Genomic DNA, 26,649 nt, shown 5'->3' with positions numbered 1-26,649 from the left:
TTAGGTTCCCCCCAGCACTACAAAATGTATTGGCTTATGCTCTACTGAATGCCCAGGGCACTGGGAGATGCCAGGAGATAATCCTCCATTCCCATCAGTTGCACAGATGTGCTGGCCACACTGGGAACCATCCCCGTTTTCCTCAGCAGGGCCAGGAGTCACAGTGCCTGGAGCTCGTGCTCTGTGAATATCCCTCGACTGAGAAGGGCTAAACTACCTAATGCCTCCAGTGCTATGCTGAAGAGCACCCTAATAGGCCCCAAGACACCCTAAATTCTTCATCTGGGTCAATTTGTTCCCCAAAGTTTTGACTCCCAGATGGTCTGGGCTTTGCTTACATAAGAGACCTACAACACTGGGCTTAGGTTCTTGTGAGAAATGCAAATTTCTAGGCCACACACCAAATCTGCTAAAGCAGAATCTCTGATGCCCTGCTCATCTCCCTTCAAGTCACCCAGAGGGGGCCATGGGTGAACTTCAGCACCAGAACAGGCCCTGCCAGCCTTGGGGTGGCAATTCACACTTCCAAAGGGCAGGGGTAGGTGACTCAGCAAGAGAGGGAAGCAGACCAAGAAAAGGTCCCCTTGCAGTAGAAATATGTGACCATGTAACTAAGCGACTAGGCAGTGCAGTGGTTTGCAAAGTGTGGTCCCTGCGCCAGCAGCAGCCAGCAGTGCTGCCGGTAACTCCTCAGGAATGCCAATTTTTAGGCCCATCCTAAAACTATCTGTTCACAGATGCTGGGGCTAGAGCCAGTGTGACTTAAGACTCCAGGTCATTCTCATACATGCTCTGAAGTGTGAGAACCACTGACCTCTCAGTCCATCAAGTGACCACTGACACCCAGCACATCACTCCAACAGTCTCTCAGCCTCAGGGCCACCGAGACTTTGATGACATCTAATTGGTTCCTGCCGGTTTTATTGGTATTTCTCTCAATGGCTCCTTCAGAGGAGTCCCAAGGATGCCACACTCCTTCCTTTTCTATCTGACCTTTGTATTCCTTGATCATTTGCCTTTTCCAAAAGGAACTTCTCTGCAAATGCGGCACAAGGACTTCAGAGCTCTTCAGGAAGACACCAAGGGGTAGTGCCACGAAACCTGAACGGAAACCCCAGGCTCCCACCCGAGTCATTAGAAGAGTGGGACAGTGAGGTACAGGAACAGCTGTCCCAAGGACATGCTGGCCGACACCTGCCGTCCGCAGGAATGGTCCTGACAAGAAGGAGAGGCAGACTGTCAGTGTGCTGATGGAATCAGAACTGAGCCTTCACATGCAACTGCCCCCTGGCCCCGCTCAGACAGGGCTTTGATGGCACAGCGTGGGCGGAGGGACTGGGCGATACAGCAGGAAAGCACTCAAGGACACAGACAACAGTGTGGTGAATGTGGGGTGGGGGTGGAAGAGGGCATGGGGGGATAAATGCTGATGGGAAAAAAGGTCATCTGAACCCAAATCCTTTACTCTACCCCCCTCCAAGGGGCTTCCTGAACAGACTAAAGAAATAGAAAAATGGGTAGTATCTATCAGCACTAGAGAACAAAGATCTCCAGAAACTGGCAGGCATTTCTGGGAGACTGTATTTGGGACCTGAGTGAGGACGGGGCTGCCCAACTGTGTGAGGTGGGGGCTGGGGGGACAGGTGGCTGTCCTGCCCCCCCTACAGAGATGTGGTGGGAACCCAGAGACATGGATGATAGCACCCGCTGTGCTGCTGAGGTCCTTTCTCCTCAGGGCAAGTGAAGGCGACTTCCCTCTGTCAGGACAGTTGGGACAATTACGATCCTCAAGCAAACCTCCAAATGAACCTTAGACCTCGATGTTGCTGTCTTTTTAAATACATGAAGGAGCAGCTCATCATTTGTAATCTAAATAAGGCAAAAAGAAGCTGTGGCTGGATTTCAGCACAGGCCCCGCTGCTGCTCAGGGGGAGAACCGAGGCAGGAGCCCTCTGTCGAAAGGAGAGCCAGACATGGGCTCAGAGGCTCAGCTGCAGTCACCGTCTCACTTCCCGCCCTTGCTGAGGGCGCAATGGCAGTTCTGCGAACCTGCACCATTTGGATGCCTGGACCAGCACTTTTAAGAGGAGAACAGCTCATGTTTTAATATTATTTAGGTATCACATTAAACACAGAATAAAGGACACAAGAAATGTTGTACTCTGTATTTCCTAAAATTTTTGTGTCATGACGCTTATAAAAGAATCAAGAAATCTGATCTACAGATAGTGGGGGAGATCTTAACACAGGCAGGGCTGTAACTGCGTAGCCAACATCGGTCTCACTGAAAAGAATGCTTAAAAATGAACTTATTACAGCAATAATGCAGTGATTACAACCATTCAATATTTCCTAAACACTGTGGTAACTTGAGAAGTCATTCTGATGGAAGAACCCAAATAGTATCGAAGGCTGCTTGTTATTTCCAGCCAATACCTCTCAGGAGACAATGGGTCTTCAAACCTTCACAAAATGTATCTGAGACACTCAGTTGCCAAGTCTACTCAAGTAAGCTTCCCAGGCAGCTTTTCTGTACATCTCAGCTGCTTCCAGACGATTAGCGGATGCCAGTATGCCCCGGCCTACAATGATGATATCGGAACCCCGTTTGCCAATAACTTCTTGTGGGCTATTGTACTGCTGGCCAAGATTGTCACCTGCAAAAACACAAAAGTTACCATTTAACAACACAAAACATGAGAAAACCTGTCACATGCCTTTCTGAAAAGTGTCTAACCAGCTTTAAACAAAACTGTGCTCTCGCTTTCCATGCTCCTCTGGACAGTGAGTAAATGCAGGTGAAGAGACAGACTCCGGATGGCCAGAGACCTCCACGGGGCAGAAGGAAGCCAGCCAACTCCTTTTCAATGTCCAATTATAGAGCATTTATAGTTTAACAGTACTTTTTAAAAGAAAAATAGGCCTTAAATCTAAGACAATTTTAGTACACATCTCAGAACACTATTGGCGAAGTCCTCACAAGGCATTTAACTGGACCACGATCACATACATGAATGTTTCTGCTACAACTTGTCAAGTGCTCGGATTATACACAGTGGCCAAAAGAGGGTTTACAGTTGTTCACATGGAAAATAACACAATACTTAATAAATAATAATACACAGATAAACTGTTTCATGTACTTAACAACTATAAACCTACTTTTGTCCCACCCTGTATACCAAGCCTAATCCTTAATTTTGTCTTTTTCATTCTTTTCATGTTTTTTATTGAGGTATAACTGACACATAACATTAGCTTCAGGTATACAACAAAATGATTCAATATTTGTATACATTGCAAACTGATCACAATAAGTCTACTTAACATCCATCACCTTGCATGATTAAAAACATTTCTTCGGTGACGAGAATTTTTTAAGATTTACTCTTAGCAACTTTCAAATATGCAATACAGTATTACTCACTACAGTTGCCTTGCTGTACACTGCATCCTCATGACTTACTTTATAACTGGAAGTTTGTCCCTTTTAAGCGCCTTCACCCATTTGCCCCCCTCCACACCCCCAGCTCTGGCAAACACCAGTTGTTCCCTGTATCAATGGGCTTATGAATTAGAGTTCACATATAAGTGAGCATATATGGTATTTGTCATTCTCTGACTTATTTAGCATAATGCCCTTGAGATCCATCCATGTCATTGCAAACAGCAAGATTTCATTCTTTTTTATGGTTGAATAATATATATTCCATAAAACAACTGCTTTATTCATTTATCCATCAACAGATACTTGTTTCCATATCTTGGCTATCATAAATAATGCTGCAAGAAACACAGGGGTACATATTACCTTTTCAAGTTAGGTTTTTATTTTCTTTGGATAAATACCCACAGCTGAAATTGCTGGATCATGTGTCAGTTTTTTTTAAGTTCTTGAGGAACTTGTTCATACTGCCCCATAAACCATATGTAGCTGCACAAACATATCCTCCCACCAACAGTACCCAAGGGCTCCCTTTCTTCCACATCCTCAACAACTTATTTCTTGCCTTTTGATAACAGCCATTCCAGCAGGTATGAGGTGACATCTCATTGTGGTTTTGATTTGTATTTCCCTAATGATTACTGATTTTGAGCATCTTTTCATGTACTTGCTGGCCATCTGTATGTCTTCTTTGGAAAATTGTCTTGTCAGGCATGCCCATTTTTAAATTCAACTGTTTGTTCCTGAGTTTATATATTTTAGATATTAACCCTTTATCAGATACACAATTTGCAAATAGTCTCCCCCATTCGGTAGGTTGCCCTTTCATTTTGATGGTTACTTTTGCTGTGCAAAACTTTTTTGTTTGATGTGGTCCCACTTTTTTTTGCCTTTGTTTCCTTTGCCTTTGATGTCAAATTCAAAAAAAAAAATTATCGCTATGCAATGTCAAGGAGCTTACTACCTATGTCGTCTTCTAGGAGTTTTACGGTTTCAGGTCTTACATTCAAGTCTTTTATCCATTTTGAGTTCATTTTTGTGTATGGTGTAAGATAGTGATGCCATTTCATTCTTTTGCATGTGACTATCCAGTTTCCCCAACAACACTTTACTGAAGAAACTGTCTTTTCCCCATTGCATATTCTAGGTTCCTTTGTCATAAATCAATTGACCATATTATGTGGGTTTACTTCTGGACACTCTATTCTGTTCCATCCATCTATATGTCTGTTTTTATGCCATTACTATGCTGTTTTGAATACTATAGCTTTGTTATGTAATATGAAATCAGGAAGTGTGATGCCTCCAGCTTTGTTGTTCTTTCTCAAGACTGCTTTGCCTACTCAAGGCCTTCTGCAGTTCATACAAACTTTAGATGGTTTATTCTATTTCTGTGAAAAATGCCATTGGGAGTTTCATAGGGATTGTACCAACTCTGTAGATTGCTTTGGGTAGTATGAGCATTTTAATAATATTAACTCTTCAAATCTATGAGCACAGAACATCTTTTCATACATTTGTGTCTTCAATTTCTTTCATTACTATCTGATAGTTTTCAGTGTACAGGTCTTTCACCTCCATGATTAAGTTTATTGCTCGGTATTTTATTATTTTTGATGAAACTGTATATGAAATCATTTTCTTAATTTCTCTTTTGATAGTTTGTTATTAGTATGTAGAAATGCAGATTTTTGCATACTGACTTTGTGTCCAGCAAATTTACTGGATTAGTTTATTAATGACAACAGTTTTTTAGTGGAGTCTTTAGGATTTTCTATATATAGTACATTTCCCCTACAATGACAATTTTACTTCTGCCTTTACAATTTGGATCTTTTGTTTCTTTTTCTCAACTGTTTTTCTAGCTAAGGCTTCCAGTACTGTGTTGAATACAAGTGGTAAGAGCGGGCATTCTTATCTTATTCCTGATCTTAGAGAAAAAGCTCCCAGCTGTGCACCACTGAGCAGGGTGTTAGCTGTGGGTTTGTCATCAATGGCCTTAATTATGTTGAGGTATTTCCCCTTTGTTCACTCTGTTGAGTCTTTATCATGAATGGATATTGAATTTTATCAATTTTTTCTGCATCTATTGGGATGACCATATAATTTTTAGCCTTTACTTTGTTAATGTGATATATCAAACTGATTTGTAGATTTAAACAATCTTTGAATCTCTATAGTTAATCTTGCTTAGTCATGGTATATGACTATTTTAATCTATTTTTTAATTAAGTCTGGTAATATTTTATTGAGGATTTTTCTGTGTTCAGCAGGATACTGAACTATAATTTTCTTTCTTCATGGTGTCCTTCCTTGGTTATTATCAGGGTAATGCTAGCCTGGTAAAATGAGTTTGAAAGCATTCCATCTTTTTCTATTTTTTGGAAGAGTTTGGAAAAGAAGGATTGATATTAATCCTTTGAATGTTAGAATTTACCAGTGAAGCTGTCGGGTCCTGGGTTTTTATTTGTTGGGAGTTTTGTTGATTAGTGACTCAATCTCCTTACTAGTAATCAGAGTATTCAGATTTTCTATTTCTTCATGAGTCAGTCTTGGATGATTTACATTTCTAGGAATTTATCCATTTCCTACAGGTTGTCAAATTTATTGGCATATAATTGTTCATAGTAGTCTCTTATGATCCTTTGTAGTTCTGTGGTATCAGTTGAAACATCTCTTTCATTTCTGATTGAGTCCTCTTTTTTCTTGGTGAGTCTAGCTAAAGGTTTGTATTTTTTCAAAAGCCAGCTCTTAGTTTCACTGATTTTTTTCTATTGTCTTTTTAGCCTCCATTCTATTTATTTCTTCTGTGATCTTTATTTCCTTCCATTACCTTTGGGTTTCATGTGTTTTTTCTAGTTCCTTCAGCTGCAGTGTTGAAATTTTTTTCTTGTTTCTTAAGTAGAAATTTATTACTCTCAGTTTCTCTCTCAGCACTGTTTTTGCTGTATCTTATAAATTACATGTTGCATTTCCATTTTTGTCTCAGGGATTTTCTGTTTTGATTTCTTCTTTGACTCACAGGCTGTTCAGTAGCACGTTGTTTAATGACCACATGATTTGTGAATTTTTCAGTGTTCTTCTTATAACTGATTTCTAATTTCATACTACTATGGTCAGAAAAGATGCTTGGTATTATTTCAGTCCTCTTAAATTTATCAAGTCTTGTTTTGTGGCTTAACATGATCTATCCTGGAGAGTGTTCCATGTGCGCTTGAGAAGAATGTGTGTATTCTGTTGCTTTGGGATGGAATGTTTGGAATACACTTGTTCTAACATGTCATTTAAGTAAAGCCAATATTTCCTTACTTATTTTCTGTCTCGGTGATCTGTCCGTGATGTAATACGTAGGGTATTAAAGTCCTCGTGTTAAAGAAATAGAGAGATGGTTCCCAGTAGCTAGAGCAAAGCAGAGGGAGATCAAGAAGATGCTGCCCACTAGTCCCCATCCCTGGAGAATATTTGTGTGTCAAATTAGATGCCTTCCGCTCAGGTTGACACTTTTTTAAATTAGCAAATGAAAATGAACCCATTTTACTTAATGTCTGGGTACCATCAGCTACCTAAGCAAGGCCCTGGGGCAGGTGAGCCTGAATAGGTAAGCTCTTTAAGAGCCACTTCTCAAATCACTAGTCTTGTGAGTCTGGTGGACACAAGCCCTTTAGTGTTAAAGCTGGATGTTTTGGGGGTTCATCGCTCAGGTGCAGGTCTTAAAAGCTAGGGTGCCTGAATGCGCAGTTCAAACCCTTCACTTCTCAGGGGAAAGCTCTGTGCTTTGAGTTCCCTCCCAATTGCGGACTGCCATGCAGGAGTGAAGTACGGTAAGACAGTGCTCCAGCCTCTCCTACTAACTTAGATGGTACTTTTCTTATTTGCCAGATGTGTAGTCCTTGCTTAGCTAGCCTTTAGTTTTGTTTTTTCCAGAGGAAACTGTTCCATATGTAGCTATAAGACTTTGTCCATGAGAGGAGACAAGTTCAGGACTTAATGACATTGCCATCTTGAACCAGAAACTTACTTTTTTCCTTTTCAAATTCTGTTGTTCTAGAAGCCTTCTGTTAAATGGCTTATTTTCTCTCAAATACAAAATGACAGAAACATCCTCAAAAGCCTATATCCTAACTGCACTATCTAATCAAAGTACTGTGGGACTTACAATGAACACTGATAACTGACAAGCCTATGGGTGCCTATGCTCACTCTGTGTCAAGAGCCTGGGTTAAGTGCTTTAAACACATTATCTCATGTAAGCCTCAACAACCCTTTGAGGTTAACATTATTATCCCCATTTTACAAGATCAAGAAAATGAGACTGAAGTGACCTGTCCAAAGACACACGGCTTCTAAACAGAAGGGCCAGAAACCCAAAACAGGCTCATAAAATGTTAAGCACAAATGTGGAGTTTTTAAAAAGGTCAAAAGTTGATTACTGAGGCAACTATTACAAACCCTTACAGAGGAGAGTCATTCTGCCAAGGCCTACTCTAGAGTGTATGCAATCAGTAACGTGAAATTTGAGAAACTGAGATCTCCAATATTCTATAACCATGGGGGCACATCTGTCATTCATTAGTTTATCTGAATTCTCATTGGTTTTCCTTCTGATTAACTTTATGTAATGCTTTTTGTTTAAAGTACTTAATTAGAAACAAATTCCCCAAGAGACAGTACTTTCCTTAAGTGTGGTTATATTGTTTACATAAAGTAATTAGCTCCTTCAAGGTTAATGGGTATCTACTAGCTCTAGTATTTGAGTTTAAAAAGAAAACCAAGGTTTACCAAACTCATACCCTCAACTCTGATGTTCTGTGTTGTCGTGTCAGTTACAGAAATACCAACTCTTTCACCTGTTCGTAAAAAGCCCAGCATCCATTCCGTCAACATTTGTGTAAGTGTTTACAGAATATTTATGTAGCAAGGGGTGCTGTGCTGGAGGATAAGTAATCTTCAGAAAGAACTCTCATCCTTGAGGAGTTTCTAGCCTAGAAAGACTATTCCAGAAATACTCTACATGTACAGAAATACATACAAAGATGTTCACTGTTTGTTAACACTCCCAATGCACCAACATGGGAACAGTTAAACACATTACAGCCCAATCCTAACTAGGAAACACTGTGCAGTTGGGAAAAGGTTACATTAAATGTGGAAATGTGACAGAGGTGCACAGATACAAAGCACTCTCCAAACTCTTTGCGCATGTGTGAGTGCATGCAAAGCCAAAGGTCTGCATGGATACATGTCGCGCTGGTGACATGATTATCTCTAGAGAGAGAGAAACAAGCCAGGCTGGGGAAAGAGTGGTATGGAGGAGAGATGAGTATGAGTTACACAAGAATGACTAATATAATTCTCTTAATATTTTTAAAGTTACCTTCTGAACTTTTCAGTGTAATAAGAATATCAGAGTATCAACCTGACAAACTGATCTGAGGGGTAATGAGCGTACGTGCTTTCTTTAAAAAACAAAACATTTTATTTAATATATTGATTGTGCTATTACAGTTGTTCCATTTTTTTCTACCCTTTTATTCCCTTCCACCGTGCACCACCTCTCCCTCCAGTATTCCTGCCCCACTAGTTCATGTCCATGGGTTGTACTGTAAGTTCTTTGGCTTCTCCATTTCTTATATTATTCTTAACCTCCCCCTGCCTATTTTGTACCTACCATTTATGCTTCTTATTCCCTGTACCTTTTCCCCCATCATCCCCTGCCCCCTCCAAACTGATAACCCTCCATGTGATCTCTATTTCTGTGATTCTCTTCCTGTTCTAGTTGTTTGCTTAGTTTTTGATTTTTGTAGGTTCAGTTGTTGATAGTTGTGAGTTTGTTGTCATTTTACTGTTCATATTTCTTATCATCTTCTTTTTATTAGATAAGTCCCTTTGACATTTCATATAATAATGGCTTTGTAATGATGAACTCCTTTAACTTGATCGTGTCTGGGAAGCACTTTATCTGCCCTTCCATTCTAAATGAAAGCTTTGCTGGATACAGTGATCTTGGATGTAGGTCCTTGCCTTTCATGACTTCAAATACTTTTTTCCAGCCCCTTCTTGCCTGTAAGGTTTCTTTTGAGAAATCAGCTGAGGGTCTAATGGGAACTCCTTTGTAGGTAACTGTCCCCTTTTCTCTTGTGCCTCTAAGATTTTCTCCTTATCTTTAATCTTGGGTAATGTAATTATGATGTGCCTTGGTGTGTATTTCCTTGGGTCCAACTTCTTTTAGACTCAGCTTCCTGGACTTCCTGGAAGTCAATTTCCTCTGCCAGATTGTCAAAATTTTCTTTCATTATTTTTTCAAGTAAGTTTTCAAATTCTTGCTCTTCCTCTTTTCCTTCTGGCACCCCAGTGATTCAGATGTTAGAACATTTAAAGATGTCCTAGAGGTTCCTTACACTCTCCTCATTTTTTGGAATTCTTGTTTGTTCATTCTGTTCTGGTTTAATGTTTATTTCTTCCTTGTGCTCCAAATTGTTGATCTGAGTCCCAATTTCCTTCCCGTCACTGTTGGTTCCCTGTATATTTTTATTTCACTCTGTATAGCGTTCACTTTTTCCTCTATTTTGCGACCACACTCAACCATTTCTGTGAGCATCCTGATTACCAGTGTTTTGAACTCTGCTTGTGATAGATGGGCTATCTCCTCATCACTTAGTTCTTTTTCTGGAGTTTTGATCTGTTCTTTCATTTGGGCCACGTTTCTTTGTCTTGGCACACCTATTATGTTGTAAGGGGCAGAGCCTTACGTTGCCAGGATGGGGCAACCCGCATCACTGCATTGTGGCACCGTGGGGGAGGAGTCAGAGAGGGAACAATGCCGCTTGCTCAGCTCTCTGCTGACCTTCAGTCATGTCCCCTGCTACCCACAAGCAAATTGGGCCATTCTGGTGCTGATTCCTGGGTGGACGGGCTTGTGTACATTCCAGGACCCTGTGGGTCTCCCCAACGAACCCTCCTGGGAATTGTGCTGGTGTTTCTCCCACTACCGCAATTCCCACAGGTTTATACAGCCAGAGGTTTTGAGGCTTTCTCTTCCTGTGCTAGAACCCTGGATTGTGTGGTCTGTCTTACCCACCCTCTTCGGTGGTTCCTTCTGGTTTATCCCCACACAAATGTGGGACCACCGGATCCACCAGCCACTGCCTTGCAGCGCGTCCTGTCCTTACCGGCTATCCGTCTCCATCCCTCCTACCAGTCTGAAAGAGTGTTTCTTTAACTCCTTGGTTACAAGACTTTCATACAGTTTGATTATCTGGCAATTCTGGTTATTTTTTGTTTTTAAATATGTTGTCCTTTTTTTGGTTGTGCAAGGAGACAAAGTATATGTACAAAGTGTATCTACACCTCCATCTTGGCTGGAAGTCAAGCATAAGTGTTTTCATTTTAAACAGTTAGGTTTGCTAACTAAGAGCCCTACTTACTGTTCAGAGTTCCAATCTCCAACTTCTTAACCTAATCCATAAAGAAGGAAAAAGATGGGAAGCAGGATAGAATAAACTCCCATAGCCATTGTAAGCAATGTTTCTTGCACAAAAGGCTACTATTGCCTTTTAAGGAAAAATAAGTTTTCCAAGTCATCATTTCTTCCACATTCAAAACTGAAACAGCTTCACTGAGTCCCAAAGGGCACTAAATAAGCATATTTTTACAGCTTCGGTTACTCGTCTACTGATTAGAGACTATCAGTGAGAAAATATGCACTGTTTTTAGCCACTGCAACTGTGTTTCTTAGATTGCTGGAAGTGTTAACATATTCAAATAAGCTTGGGAGTCATGACTGGCCATGTATCTCCACACTGGAGCTCTGCAAAGTCCTCTAACAAAGAAGCAAACATGTGCTTTTGTTTAGCCCGGTGCAGTCGTCCTGGAGCACAGAACACCTTCCTTGGCAGCAGATTCAGAATATCAGTTGGGAAACACAACTAAAATATCTAGGTACATTTCAGTAAGAAGCAGTTTTCTAAATTTTCATCCTAAAATTAGACTGCAAGGTATTGGGCTGGCCAAAAGTCCCTTTAGGGTTTTTTTTTTTCTGTTAAATAAAAGACACATTGTTCATTTTCACCAATAACTTCATTTATTTGGATGTTGTATGTCAGCTATCTCCCACATGGTAGAACACTGATTGTTCTCAATTAATGTCTCAATTTGATCGCTATCAACTTCATCTGGTCTACCTGACTGGGGCATCATCCAGCAAGAAATCTCCAGCATGAAACTTCGCAAACCACTTTTCACACATTTGATCAGTCACAGCACCTTCTCCATACACTGCATAAATCTTTTTGTGTGTGTGTTTCAGTTGCATTTTTATCCCTCTTGAAATTAAAGAAAGCATAACATGCCAAAAATGTTGCATATTTTCTTCCCTCTTCAGTATTAAAATGGCTGTAACACAAAAATTCACCAACTTTGTTTTTTTAAATGCACGCTAATATGACAGCTGTGACAATACAATCTAACAGAATTGTTTGGAATGAAGTTAAAGACAACCAGGCACTACTGGAGCCATCTATTTTTTTAAGATTTTATTTATTAATAGAAAGAGGGGAAGGAAGAGACAAAGAGAGGGAGAAAAACATACATGTGCAAGAGATACATTGATCAGTTACCCCTCACATGCCCCCAGCTGGGGACCTGGCCTACAACCCAGGCATGTAACCTGACTGAGAACTGCACTGGTGGCCTTTTGGTTCTCAGGCCAGCACTCAATCCACTGAGCCACACCAGCCAGGGCTACTAGAGCCATGTTATAGGAAAAACCAAATGAACTTTTTGGCCAACCCAATATTTTGCATACCGAGGTGAGTATCACCAGGCCAAAGGGCTCGTTTATTATTGTTCTAGACAAACAAGCTTTCTCTTTAGCAACTTTATGACAACACACAACACTTCACTTTGCCTTTGCTGACTTGGATAAAGAAACCTATGGGAAGAACCAGGATGAGTGGATAGACCTACCTCCTGCTTCTAACTGGACTCCTGGAGTCAAGTGAAGAAATTCTGGTTTCATGCTTACTCGGGATCCAGAAATAAAACCAATCACAAATTCAGAATGCTCCTCAGCCATTTTAACCTAAATAGAATGTAACAGGACAGATTACAAAAAATAGTTAATCACAAAGAATAACAGTTCTACAAGTAAAGTAAAACACTGACTCTATTAACTAGTAAGAAACTTTGCTGTTTTATGGATGTGTTTTCTCATTTCCCATTAAACTCACTGTATCTAAAATGGGCAATCTTAGATACGAGTCTATATACTTGTTCCATTAACTCCATCTCTCCCCTTCTCCCAATTAACCATGCCCTAAAAACATGGAAAATCCTGTACTGTGGTTGTCCAGAATCTAGATGCTGCATAATTACTTATTTGTAATAATACCTAAGGATCCACCTAATTACAAAAAGCATATGAGGAAACTACTCTAGCATACATTTCTAAATGGCATAAAACCACATTGAAGATTAATGCCTAGCTATACAGGATACTCCATCCTATACAGGATACTCCATCCTATACAGGATATTCAAGGATAACCACCATACAGAAATAGTTATGTGGTCAAGAGCTAAAGAAATCTCAACTCCACCGCTTTTGCGCCTCTTTAATGTTTGCCAATAATAGGCCTCCACGATTTCTATACCATTACCCCACATTCACAGAAGTTTCTTTAGAAGGTCTCCCTGGCTTCCTAATTTGGCTCTTCTCTGACACTTACACTGTTGTCTTCTTGCCGCCCGTACTACTACCCACCAGAAAGCGACATCTTGTCCTTGAGCCAGACCCAGACTCACAGAATGACTCACGGACCCTCTGTTATGAGAGTTGGGAAATCACAGACATTTATGGACAATTCAGGGGTAGAATTAAAACCTGGTCCTAGGACCATATGAGATCTTCACACACAGTACTTGAAATGATATGAAAAAATAAATCCCCATGTAAAAATTAAAATATTATTAAAGTAAAAATTTCTGTTACTTTTAAAAGTAAAATATCTATAAAGGTGATCTATCCAACTTTCTAGGTGAGTGTCCAACTATGAAACTTTAACTAGGTAATTATCCTCTCTTATTCTATTCTGATACACAGGTGTGGGTGCTGGATATTAACATGTGCAGGATTTTAAGAACTTTTAATAATGGGGGAGTTACTGGAGAAAACAATGTGTTTAGGCCCTAGTTAAGAGTCTTCTCATACAATACCAATCAATATCAAAGACTAAAAAAGAAAATGCCACTGCATGTGGGCTGCTGTCCCGAGAATGCATTTCTGTGGGGCTTGGGGGATGCTGAGGTGCTGCGTGTGTGGGAAGAAGCTCTTCAATTTCAACCCATGGTGAGACGAGACAAGACATGACAAGACAACGCTATCTTAAAGGTCAGTAAGCATATGGGCAGATGTTTATTTGACCAAGTATCTGTGTTCCAATGTTTCTCTCTTGGACGTACAATTCAAATCTTCTAACTGCCCACTGCAAGGTATACTCTAAGGTGTAAAATGCTAATAATTGTCAGGGAACTCTGGCCAAACAGTATTAATATACTGTGACACTAACAACAGCTCATTTTTTAAGTGGGGTTTCATAGACCCCAAATTAAGATGCTCTCTTCCTTTGAAACATGTAGTGTAACAGCCCAGTCCCTGCCACCTACCGCTGCTTTAGTGTAGTTCCCAGTGGCCAAGGAGCCAGCGGAGCTCATTTCTGCAATGAGCAGGCACCCCCGCTGCAAAGGCCGGCCGACCTCTTGCAGGCCTTTCACAACGCCTGAGCCTGGCACCACGTGAGCATTCACTAGATCCGCCCAGGAAGCTATTTTAAAGACACCACCTAAGGAGAAGGGCAGGGGGGAAGACAGTTGTCAAATTTCACACAAAACCCTTTAACTTTTTGCCAACCAATTACAATATGAAATAATGTCCTAGTAACACTTTAATGAAATAGTGAAACACTTTGAGAATTTTAGTGTTTCAGCAGACCTACAGTTCTAAGTGTAAAAAATGTATCTGCCCACCTCGTAGCTAGTTAAGTGATCATAATGAGAGAAAACTCTTGAAAGTTCTGTACTTAGTTTACAAGCATCACTAAGACTGTTCTTCTATATGGGCTGAAGCTTGTGACCACCAATAAAACTTATACAGTTAGAAATTGAGGGTGGGGGGGAGAGAGAGGGCATAAGGGGACTAAAAGGTAATGTAAAAAAATACAATAAAGATTAAATGAAAAAAGAACAAAATGTGTGTGTGTGGGGGGGGGGAGGAGAAGAAGAAATGGACCCCAGTGAAGCTAGGTGTTTATGGAGGTCAAAGATACCAACATTCTGAAATTCCTCTGAAGATGACAAATTTTCATTCTGCAGGAATCTTGCAGCAACTCTACCCTTTATCAAATCTTCCACTTATTCCTAACATCTCTTTAGTTCTTCAAATTTCAATAGGCAATTGTATTTGTTTTAAAAGCTGACAGCAATAACCCTAATTGATTTCTGAAAAGATTATATGTAAATCTATAGAAAGTTTGTATAACTTTTATATTAGTCAATAAACTAAACTAAGCAGCACATCTTAGGCACACAAAAAATAATTTATAGACAAATTTAAAGAAATAGCTTAAGAATATGCATATATATTACTTTATGAAATTATCTTGAAAAATGCCTATAAGGGTCATTAACATGATAAAATGTAGCATTAAGTGGAAAAAAGCATTAGCTATGTACACTATGGCAGCAATTTGCAAAGAAGGGTAAGGAATTAAGCAATTTTTGCAACCGACATATGCTCTACTTTGAGTTCCTATTTAAGATGATATTTTAAAAGAATGTATATCAACAAATCTTTTTCTGCTAAAAATAAATGCTACAACTTTATACTACCTTTTCATTGTTTCCTGTACCTGCAATTTTCATTTTTCAAGTGTTAGAACTCACTGTGTTCTGCCAGGACAACCTCTGTCATTTTTGCAGGCCTAGAACCCACGTCCCATCTTATGGCCTCAGCAAATCCACTTTCTTTAGGGGAATTACCCGTGACCAATCTCAGCTTAAGAAGTTTACTCAGAGTTAACCTCACATTACCAAAGGCGGGGCACATTACCCAGGCAGGCTAATAAAGGTTAGCTATACCTTTAGTCATTCTACACCTAAAGGCACTGTATACCCCAGTGACTGAATTGGGGTAGGCATGAGGAGTGTGCGTACCTGAGAAAGAAGAAGAAAGCAGAGCTGACAGAAGAAGAGAAAGCAAGTCCAAAGATACCCCTTGAGCTCCTGGATCCAACCATGCTTGACAGCCTGTTCTATGGCTGGACTTTCAGTGATGTGAGCCAATACATTTCCTTTTTTTCTTCAGCCAGTTTACTGAATTTCTGATTCTTGCAGATTCCTGAATACAGCGATCCCTCACCTATCGCAGGAGTTACGTTCCAGAGACCCCCGAGATAGGTGAAAATCCACAAAGTAGCAGCATTATATTTATTTTATTATTTATATATTTTTAAGGCTTTATAAACCCTTCCCACACTACTATAAACCTTTCCCACTCTCTTATTAACCTTTCCCACACTCTTATAAACACTTCATATGCTCTTAAACACTTTCTACACTCTTAAACCTACGTAGTTTTAACAACACATAAAATTCTATATGGGTACTCACCAGTGAAGTACAGTCGTCCCTCGCTATATCTCAATTCACTTATTATGGGTTTCCCCCCAATACAGTGAGGCCACAATAAGTGAACCACGATATAGTGAGGGACGACTGACTACTTACCTTCATATTGCTTTTTCACTGTGTTTCCTATATCTGCAAATTTCCGGTCTTCAAATATTAAGAACTCATGGTGTTTCGCCAGAGCCATTAACTCCTTCATCACATCCAGAGTAAAATCATTCAGAATGTCTACATGAGTCTTGAGCATGCAGATGCTGGGTCCTAATGCATCTGCTACCTGCAGTAGCTCTCTGGACTCTGAGACGTCAGCAGACAGGCACAGATTCGTCTCCTTCTTTTGCATAAGTCTGAGAAGCTTCGATGCAACTGGGTGGATCCTGGGCAGCTCTGCCCGTACACCAAAGCTGAGTTCTTGGGGTGCTTTCTTTGTAGATGTGTGAGTATCATTAGGATCAGCTGCCACAAAAACATTCTCCTGAATAAATCTCTTCACTCTCTCAACCATCTCAGCATCAATTTTTCCTTGTTGCTCAAGAATTTCCAGCATTTTGGACAATGTACACACTGAGTGGAGACGAATCCCATGTACCTGCAACTTATCCTTGCCTCCTTGCTCTCTGTCCAGCAGCACTATGGCATCAGTGACCTTTAAGCCCTCTTTCCTAAGAATCTCAACAGTTTCCAAAACACTAGATCCACTGGTAACGACATCTTCAATGATCAAACAGTTTTCTCCTGGATTAATAGCCCCTTCTACAAGACGCTTGGTACCTGGACAAGAAAGAATTATATTGATTCCAATTTAATATTTCATTAAACTCAAGATGTAGCTTACAAAATAAGTTTGGCATGTATTTACGAAGAGATGGACGATCTAAATCTTATTTTCTGATAATCTACTTTGGAGCTATTTTATTTCTGATGAATCTTCAATGTGCAATAATTACTGTTTTATTCAATGTCTCTGTATCCAAAAATTGTCAGTTACATATATAGAATATTTACAGTAAAACTAACAAATTATTTTGCAATGCAAATAAAAACCACTTAACATTTTATGCTCAAAATTTCAAATATGGGATTTCTTAAAGCAAGATCACCTTGATCAAGGAAAGTGATGAAACAAATAACAACTCGATACCCTTAATGATTTCAAGATCATTGCTTTTTCCATCAACACACCAGTTCATCACTCAAGATCAGCCACAAAACTGGCCTTCACACATATAGATTCAGGAGGGAAAATACTCAGCAACCAGTCAGACCAACCACCACAACTTCATGAACTAGATAATGCAATGTGACTAATGCGCTTTCCCATTCCAACCCCCAAGATAAACTATTTTCAGATGATCTAAAAATGTAAGCCACTCAGGCTGTAGACTTTACAGACTCATTTTTAGATACACACTTTTATATTTTCCACTACCAAATTTGCCTTATTTTGAAGCAGAAATAGAACTGGTATATATTTTGGCCACTTTTGGAGCTTTACCACAGGTGCCATCTCTGTCCTTTCCCATCTCTTCCCTCTGGACTCCTTTCCTCCCCCCTGAAGAATTGTCAAGTTTAACTGAATCAGCCTGGACTACAACACAAAACTGCAAGTAGTTATAGGCATATTTAAAATTAATAATCTCATCCTGAGAAGTATTTTTGAAGAAACATAATAAAAAAACAGAAGTAGTAGTTTCATTATGAGCAGTGGGTCACATAAATACTGCACCTTCAAGCAGCAAAAATATTCTTGCGACTTTTTATATAGACAATCTCAAACAAATAAAACTAGACAGAGGAGATCAACAAGCACTCCTGACTACAGCACTTCAGCACTTAACAACCTGTAGCCAATCTTGTTCCAGCTACATCCCCACCCCCACTCCCTCCCTCCCCACATAGTTTTTAGAAGCAATTCTCAGAATCATGATTTCATCATAAAAAATTTTAAATGTATTCATAGGAGGTAAGGATTCTTTTAAAAAACACATAATAGAAATACTATCATACCAACACAATGCAAAACAAACAAAAAAACCCCATTACTTCCTCATTATCAAATATCAAGTCAGTTCCAATATTTTTAGATTGATTTGGTTTTAAAGCAAGCCCACATATTTAAAACACCTACCTGATAACCTATTGCCATGGCCCATGAAAAAAAATATCTCCACTAAGAATTCTATGTGGCATTTATACTGCTTTGAGTAATTTTATTCATGTATTTCTCTTCATGCGATTTAAATATAAATATACTAACAAAGTGCTCTTAGAATATTCTGCTGATGAGGGAAGGGCGGTTAAAAATGTTGGGTCTCGTAGAATAGTGCAAAAAAGCACTTTTTTCATTGCCATTTCACCCCTAGACTCTAAATGAAAGGAAGATGATTTACTTATGGCAACAGTGAACAAATCCACAAGCCACAACAACTTAAAGGGCCTATAAAAAATATTCAAGGTGACTGGTAAAAGAGCAATGCCTAGAAGAAAAAAATTCTAGCAATATGAGGTCACTTATCCACTTAATCCTTACACTACTTTTATTTTACCATAATCCTTTGTTTCTTTTCTTCTGACGAGCATTGGAATTTGGTTCGTTGAACAGATGACAGTAGCCAACGGTAGAGCCGTGTAAGGCACTCCACAGACAGTGTCAAAATTGATCCCCTCATTTCGGGCAGTTTGGAATAAAAGTTCTGCAACCTGTAAAAAAAAATGAACACATAAACTGTTATTATTCTATTTTATTTTTTATTTTTTCACTGAATTGAGAAAATAAACAGATTCACTATCTAGGAAGTGAGGGATAGGGCTTTAAACCCTAGAGGAAGAAGCCTCCCTTAACTCAAGCCAGCCCACCTATTCCATTCCTTGCTATTTATTATTATTATTATTAATTATTACTCTATTATTCTATTTTAAATTGTGTATAAATAAGGCAATATAACATTAAGGACATCAGACCCATTAGGGAAACAGTCTCAAACCTGATTAGAAAACTACATATGGCTTGTTGTTAAATCACCCCTGCATAAACCCATCTACAAATATAAAGGCACAACAATAAAACTATTCATCTAGACTCAAGGTCTGCTCTCAGGGCAACATAGGATATGTAAGGGAACACTATGATGTTCACCTCAAACACTAAAGGTGGTCCCCAGGGTTCCCAGCTTCCCTTGGTAATCTATTATGCTTTCAGTATCTAAACCTTTCTATCACTTACTAGTTATATTTTCCTCCTGAAATAAAGTCTTCAGTTGTTATGAAGTTTCATAAGACAAATTAAGAAAAACAATCCCATTTACAATTTTATCAAAAAGAAAAATATATATCTAGGAACAAATTTAACCAAGGAGGTCAAAGAACTGTACATTGAAAACTTTAAGACAATCATGAGTCCTGGCTGGTGTGGCTCAGTGGATTGAGTGCCAGCCTGAGAACCCAAAGGTTACCAGTTCGATTCCCAGTCAGGGCATATGCCTGGCTTGCAGGCCAGGTCCCCAGTTGGGGGGTGTACGAGAGGCAACCAATGGATTTATCTCTCACACATCAATGTTTCTCTCTTTCTCTCTCCCTTTTTTTATCTCTCTATAAATAAATAAAATCTTGAAAAAAGAAAAGACAATCGTGAAAGAAACTGAAGACAAATATGGAAAGATGCTCCATGCTCATGGACTGTATTGTTAGAATGCTCATACTGCTGAAACAACCTACAAATTCAATGCAATCCCTATCAAATTTCCAAAGGCAAGGGGTAAAGTGCATATCACAGAGTAAGTAAACCCTGAGCTCATCTCCCATGAACACAGAAAACTGCAAATAGATTATAGAACAACCACCACTGAGAACCACCTATGAACAGAATTTCTAAAACTACAGATATAAAGAAGCCACATGGAGACAGGTAGGAGGGGTGGAGGGATGGAAACGCAGACTAGGCAGGTTCCCATGTCCACAGAGTAGGGATTAATAAACGGGATAGCGAGGCTATGGAGGTCCCTGCTGAGGAGCAAAGGGTCCAAGTCCCACACCTGGCTCCCCAGCCCCAGGGTACTTGAGCCAGAAAGGAGTACCCATAATATCTGGCTTTGAAAACCAATGGGGATTATGTCCCAGGGTTATGGGAGGCCGAGACACTGATCTTAAAGGGTTCAAGGACAAACAAACTTGCTCCAAGCACCAATACAGAGGCAGCAGCTTGAGAAGGGCCTGAGTCATACTGAGGAATTCAACTAACTTTAGGGTGAGTACTGGGGGAGCAGGGATTAGGAGAATTCTCTGAGGGGATGCAAGTGCTGGTAGGAACCATTGTCCCTTTGTTCAGCTTTCCTCACACCCAGCTGTCCTGGCACGGATGGGTACAAAATGCCACTCTTCATTAACCTGGCCAACACCAAAGCCCTGCCCTAGCATCTCCCTGAGACCCTGCCCCACTCAACCTGCTCACCTAGCTGGAGACTCTTCCAAAGCAGCCTCCCTAGCCTTGTGCTGCAGACCCTCTTAAAGGTCCACAAACCCCATGAGTAGCAACCAGCTTCAGCTTACACTGTAGCTCCTGCCATGTGGTCTCAAGCCTGGCATAAGGGAAGTCAGGCTTGGCTTGCAGCATGGCTCCAGTTAAGCTGCCCCATGCCCAGCACAGGCTCCCATCAAATGGTCCCAAGCCTGGAACAAGTGGCAGCCAGCATTGGCTAGCATCTTTGCCTCCCACGAGTGCCTCCAAACCCAGCACAAAAAAGCTGCTGAAATGTACAAGTACCAGAGGCCCTCCCAAGCAGCTTCTCAACCAATACACCTGATGCCTGGCACCAGAGCCTTGCTAAAGCACCTTCTGCTCCCTGGTGTAAGCCCCTGCAAAACAGCTTGTCCTCCTGTAGTCGAAGCAGGGCCCCCCACCCACTGATGTGCTAACAACAATAGAGACTCAACTACAACAGGAAGGCACACACCCACAGAGGGAACACCCCGGAACACCAGCCTCAGGTGACCAGGGGGCACTGTGCCCCACAGGATTCCTTGCATATAAAGCCACTCCTTCAAGACCAGAAAACAGCAGATCTATCTAATACATATACAGAGGGTCAGCCAAACTGAAGAGACAAAAAAAAACATGTCCCAAGAGCAAGATTCTATGAAAAGAACTAAAGGAAATGGAGACAAGCAATCTAACAGATAAATAGTTCAAAACACTGATAAAAAAAGATGCTCAATAATGCAGAATAGATGAACTCAGTGAGACTTCAACAACAAGACTTCGAATATAAAAAAGAACCAGTAAGAAATGAAGAATATACTAGAGGAACTCAACATCAGATTAAATAAAGTAGAAGACCAAATCAGCAATCTGGAAGACAAGGTAGTGAAAAATACCCAGCTGAAACAACCAAAAGAAAAAAAGAACTTTTAAAAATGAGGACAATTTAAGGGACCTCTGGGAAAAGATTAAGCATACCAACATTTGCATCACAAGGTTCCCAGAAGAAGAGAGAAAGGGACAAAAAAGAAGAAAAAAACATATTTGAAGAAATAATGACTGAAAACATCCCTAACCTGGTGAAAGAAATATACATAATAGTCCAGGAAGCACAGAGTCCCCAAAAAGATTAACCTGAAGAGGTCCACACCAAGACACATCATAATTAAATGCCAAAACTTAAGAGAAAATCTTAAAAGTACCAACAGAAAAGCAGATAATTACAAACATGGGAATTCACACAAGACTATATGCTGATTTCTCAACAGAAACTGCAGGTCAAAAGGGATTGGCACAAAATGTTCAAAATGAAAAAAGCAAAGACATACAAGATTACTCTACCCAGCAAGGTAGAATTAAAGAAAAGAGAAAAGCCTGGCTGATGAAGCTCAGTGGATTCACTGCCAGCCTGTGAACCAAAGGGTCACTAGTTCAATTCCCAGTCAGGGCACATGCCTGGGTTGCGGGCCAGGTCCCCAGTGGGGGGCACGTGAGAGGCAGCCACACATTGATGTTTCTCTCTCCCTCCCTTCCCCTCTCTCTAAAAATAAATAAATAAAATCTGAAAAAAAAAAAAAAAAGAAAGATTTTCCCAGGCAAGAAAAAGCTAAAGGAGTTCATCACCACCGATATTACCAGAAATGTTACAGGGATTTCTTTAAACAGAAAAAATACAAAATATGATTAAGAAAATACTGGAAAGGAAAAAATCCTCACTGACGAAGGCAAACAGTAAAAGCAGTGGATGAACCAACAATAAAGCTAGTATGAAAGTTAAAAGGCAAATGTATGAAGATCATGTCTAAATACAATAAATTAAGGGATACACACAAACACACACACAAAAGCAAAAATAAAGACAAAAACATAAAGTGTGAGGGGGTAGAAATTGTAGTGGCTTTAGAATGTGTTAGAACTTAAGCGACTATCAACTTAAAATTGGCTGCTATAAACATAGCTTGGTATATGGAAGCACATGGTAATCACCAACCAAAAATCTATAAGAGATATACAAGAAATAAAGAGAAGGGTAAAAAAACTACAGAAAGTCATCAACATACAAGAAAGCAAAAGAATAAGAAAGGAACAAGAACTACAAAAACCATCAGCAAACAATGAGTGAAATGGCAATAACTACATACCTACTAATAATTACTTTAAATGTAAACAGACCAAATGCTCTAATCAAAAGACACAGGATGACTAAAAGGATAAAACAATAAGCCCAATACAGGTGCCGCCTATAAGAGATCCATTTCAGATCGAAAGTCACACTGGCTGAAAAGTAAAGGGATGGAAAATGCTATTTCATGCAAATGAAAATGGGAAAAAAAAGCTGAGGGAGCAATACTCATATCACACAAAACAGACTTTAAAAACAGGGCTAAAACAAGAGTCAAAGAAGGGCATTTCATAATGATAACTGGATCAATTCAGTAGGAGTGTATAACCTTCACAAACATCCACATACCCAACCCAGATGCACCTAAACACCTAAGGCAAACACTGCAGACATAAAGGAGCGACTGACAGTAACACAGTCAGAGTACACAGGACTTAACACTCCTTTGACATCAGTGGATAGATCGTCCAGACAGAAAACTGGCAAGGAAATAGGGGCCTTAAATGGCACATTAGACCACAGAGACTTAATATTTTTAGGACATTTTACCCAAAAGCAGCAGAACATGCATTGTTTTGAAGTGTACATGGAACATTTTCCAGGATAGATCAAAAGTCACACTGGCTGAAATGTAGGTCAAATGTTAGGCCACTACACAAATCTCTTCTCTTCTCCAATCACAATGGGATGAAACTAGAAATTAATTACAAAAAGAAAACCGAAAAACACAAACGTGGTGGCTAAACAACATGCTATTAACAATGAGTGGGTTAACAATAAGATCAAGGAAGACATTAAAAGATATATTGACACAAATAAAAATGTAGATACAAGGACCCCAAATCTGTGGGACACAATCAAGGCAGTTACAAAAGGCAATTTTACAGCAATATAGACCTACCATAAGAAAAAAATCTTAAAACATTCTAACCTTACACCTAAAAAAATTAAAACAAAAACAAAAACAAAGCACAAAGTGAATAGAAGGAAACAATGAAGATCAGAGCAGAAATGAACAAAATAGACAAAAAAACTCCAAAATCGAAGACATCAACAAAACTAAGAGCTGTTTTGATGAAGAGAAAAAAAGTGATAACCCTTTAGCCAGATTCATCAAGAAACAGAAAGGGCTCAAATAAATAAAAGCAAAAGTAAAAGAGAAATGCCAAATGACATCACAGAAATACAAAGGATTAGAAGGAAATACGACAAACAATTGTACTCCAACAAATGGGACAACCTGGAAGAAATGGATCAATTCCTAGAAACAAAATTTTCCAATGCTGGATCAGGAAGAAACAGAAAATCTGAAGACATTACTACCTGCTAATAAAATTAAATCAGTAATCAAAAAAACTCCCGACTTCTGGTCAAGATGGTGGCATAGCCAGACATGGCTCACTTCCTTGAACAACCACATCAAAATTACAACTAAAATATAGAACCATCACTCAGAACTATAAATATAGAACCATCACTCAGAACTATCAGAAATGAAATTGAATCGAAGTCTAGTAACTACAGGATTAAAGAAACCACATCCATCCAGACTGGTTGGAGGGACCGACATGGCAACAAGCTGATCCCACACCCATGTGTGGTGGATAAAAACCCAGGAGGGATGTCTCAGGAGCAAGGAGTTCCAGCCCAACACCAGATCCCAGAGCCCAGGGTTCCAGTGCCAGGAAGATAAGTCCTGATAACTTCTGACTGCAAAACCCAGCAGGGATTCAGTGGGTGGAAGAAACCTCCAGAGTCCCAAGCAGTTCCCATTAAAGAACCCACACAGAGACTCACCTACTCAGACTCACTCCCTCTGAGCACCCAGGCAACAGCTTGAAAAGCACCAGTGGTATACTGGGAAAAACTAGTATCCAGCATCAAAGCGAGGAGAAGCTATTGTCCCTTTTCTGAACCCTCCCCTCACAGAGCCACAGAGCTGTCATGCTGGTGCCATATCTGAGACTCCATCAAACTCACTAACACTGTTTGACCTACCTTAGAGATCCCCAGAGACTCCACCCCACCCAACTTATGGGCCTATCCAAGCTGTATTTCCAACTGAATGGCTGGTCTTGGCTCATGCTGCACAACTTCCTAAATCCTCTCAAACAAGCAACAGGTGGCCTCAGCGAGCCCCAGGCACAGTACTAGCAGCAGCCAGCCTAGATTCACATCTGGGAATCTCCAAGCTCAGCAAAAGTAGAAGCCATCTCAGATTGCTTTATAGTTCAGCCAGGGTGGTCTCAGGGAAAAAACAGGTGGGTGCTGACCCTGCCCTGCACCTCCCAGGAAACCCCAGAGCCAGCACACCCAATGGGCAGCCACAGACCTCGCAGAGCACCACCACCCTTCCTCGGCACTGCTGATTCTCCATGGACAGTGGAGGTTGGTGGTCAGTGGTAACAGCCAGTCTTTGCAGCTGATTGGCCTGGGTAAATCCCTCCCATTGATCTGTCAACAGCAACCAAGGCTCAACTACAAGAGGAGGGTGTACTCTGCCTGCACAAAGAGCGTACCTCGAATATCCAACTTGGGCGATAGGACAGTCTGTGCCACTGGACCTTACAGGACACCTACTACATGAGGCCATGCTACCAAGACAGGGAATTAAAGCAGCTCTACCTAATATACAGAAACAAACAGAGGAAGGCTGCCAAAATGAGGAGACAAAGAAACATGGCCCAAATAAAAGAACAGATCAAAACTCCAGAAAAACAGCTAAATGAAATGGCGATAAACAATCTGTCAGATGCAGAGTTCAAAACACTGGTTATAAGGATGCTCAAGGAACTTAGGGCCTCAGCAGCACAAAAAGGACTCAGTCAGAAACAAAGGATACACTAAATGAAATCAAGAACAATTAACAAGGAAACAACAGTAGAGTGGATGAAGCTGAGAATCAAATCAATGATTTGGAGCATAAGGAAGCAAAAAACAACCATGCAGAATAAGAAGAAGAAAAAAGAATACAAAAATATGAGGCTAGGATAAGTAGCCTCTGGGACAATGTCAAGCATTCCAACATTAGCATAATAGGGGTAACTTCCGGCAAGATGGAGGCATAGGTGGATGAACTGTACCTCCACGCACAACCAAGATTAGAACAACAACAATTTAGAGGCAGAATAACACCCAGAACTGACAGAGAATTTATCTGAATGGAAGTCCGACAGCCAAGAAGTTGAAGTAGACCTGTTTATCCAGACCAGTAGGAGGGGCGGAGAGGAAAAGCCGGGCGCGGGTCATGGCTCGCAGAGAACAGGGAGAGCTGGGCGGATAAGGCAACTGGGAGGGAGCGCGTAAGGCATCTGGGCCGCACAAGATCGCAGCGGGTGGACCCTGAATATGCAAGCGGCAGCTGGAGGACCCAGTGAGGTGGCGATTGTGGACCAGGGCATAGCGCGCAACCCAGGATCCCAGAGAAGGGACTGAGGTCCCAGGAGAACGGAGCTACCGCCATTGTTCCCTCACTCCCGCTCCTGCCCCTGCCCCCACATACAACGTCACCATCTAGTGACTGGGGTGCCCAGCCGCAGTGAACACCTAAGGCTCCACCCCTCACCGTAACAGGAGCGACCAGACCAAAAAAAAAAAAAGAGAGAGAGACATGTCTCAAACAGAAGAACAGATCAATGCCCCAGGACTCATCCTTTTGAGCAACCAAGAGATAGCCAATCTATCAGATGCACAGTTCAAAACACTGGTGATTAGGAAGCTCACAGAATTGGTTGATTTTGGGTGCAAAATAGATGAAAAAAATGCAGGTTACCATAAAAGAGATGAAGGAAGATGCACGGAGAACCAATAGTGATAGGAAGGAAACTGGGACTCAAAACAATAGAGTGGACCAGAAGGAAGAAAAAAACAACCAAACAGGAAAGAATAGAGAAATAAGAATTCAAAAAAACGAGGAGAAGCTTAGGA

General features: G+C 40.5%; 1 protein-coding gene across 1 annotated transcript in view; it reads right to left on the bottom strand.

The window, feature by feature from the left end:
- Nucleotides 1-2,150: 2,150 nt before the first annotated feature.
- UMPS (uridine monophosphate synthetase) overlaps nucleotides 2,151-26,649 on the bottom strand; it is a 30,946-nt gene continuing 6,447 nt past the window's right edge. Inside the window, exons 2-6 of the mRNA XM_045851346.1 lie at nucleotides 18,673-18,826; nucleotides 16,226-16,897; nucleotides 14,108-14,283; nucleotides 12,410-12,524; nucleotides 2,151-2,657 (exon numbers count right to left, since the gene is read on the bottom strand). Coding sequence (XP_045707302.1) covers nucleotides 2,488-2,657; nucleotides 12,410-12,524; nucleotides 14,108-14,283; nucleotides 16,226-16,897; nucleotides 18,673-18,826 — 1,287 coding nt within the window. The 3' untranslated portion in view covers nucleotides 2,151-2,487. The remainder of the gene's footprint in view (nucleotides 2,658-12,409; nucleotides 12,525-14,107; nucleotides 14,284-16,225; nucleotides 16,898-18,672; nucleotides 18,827-26,649) is intronic.

Source organism: Phyllostomus hastatus, unplaced genomic scaffold (assembly GCF_019186645.2).
Source record: "Phyllostomus hastatus isolate PE091 unplaced genomic scaffold, TTU_PhHast_1.1 phas_contig_86, whole genome shotgun sequence".
Classification (NCBI taxonomy): Eukaryota; Metazoa; Chordata; class Mammalia; order Chiroptera; family Phyllostomidae; genus Phyllostomus; species Phyllostomus hastatus.
The sequence above is the reverse complement of the archived record's forward strand: the minus strand, read 5'-3'. Positions and strand labels throughout refer to the sequence as shown.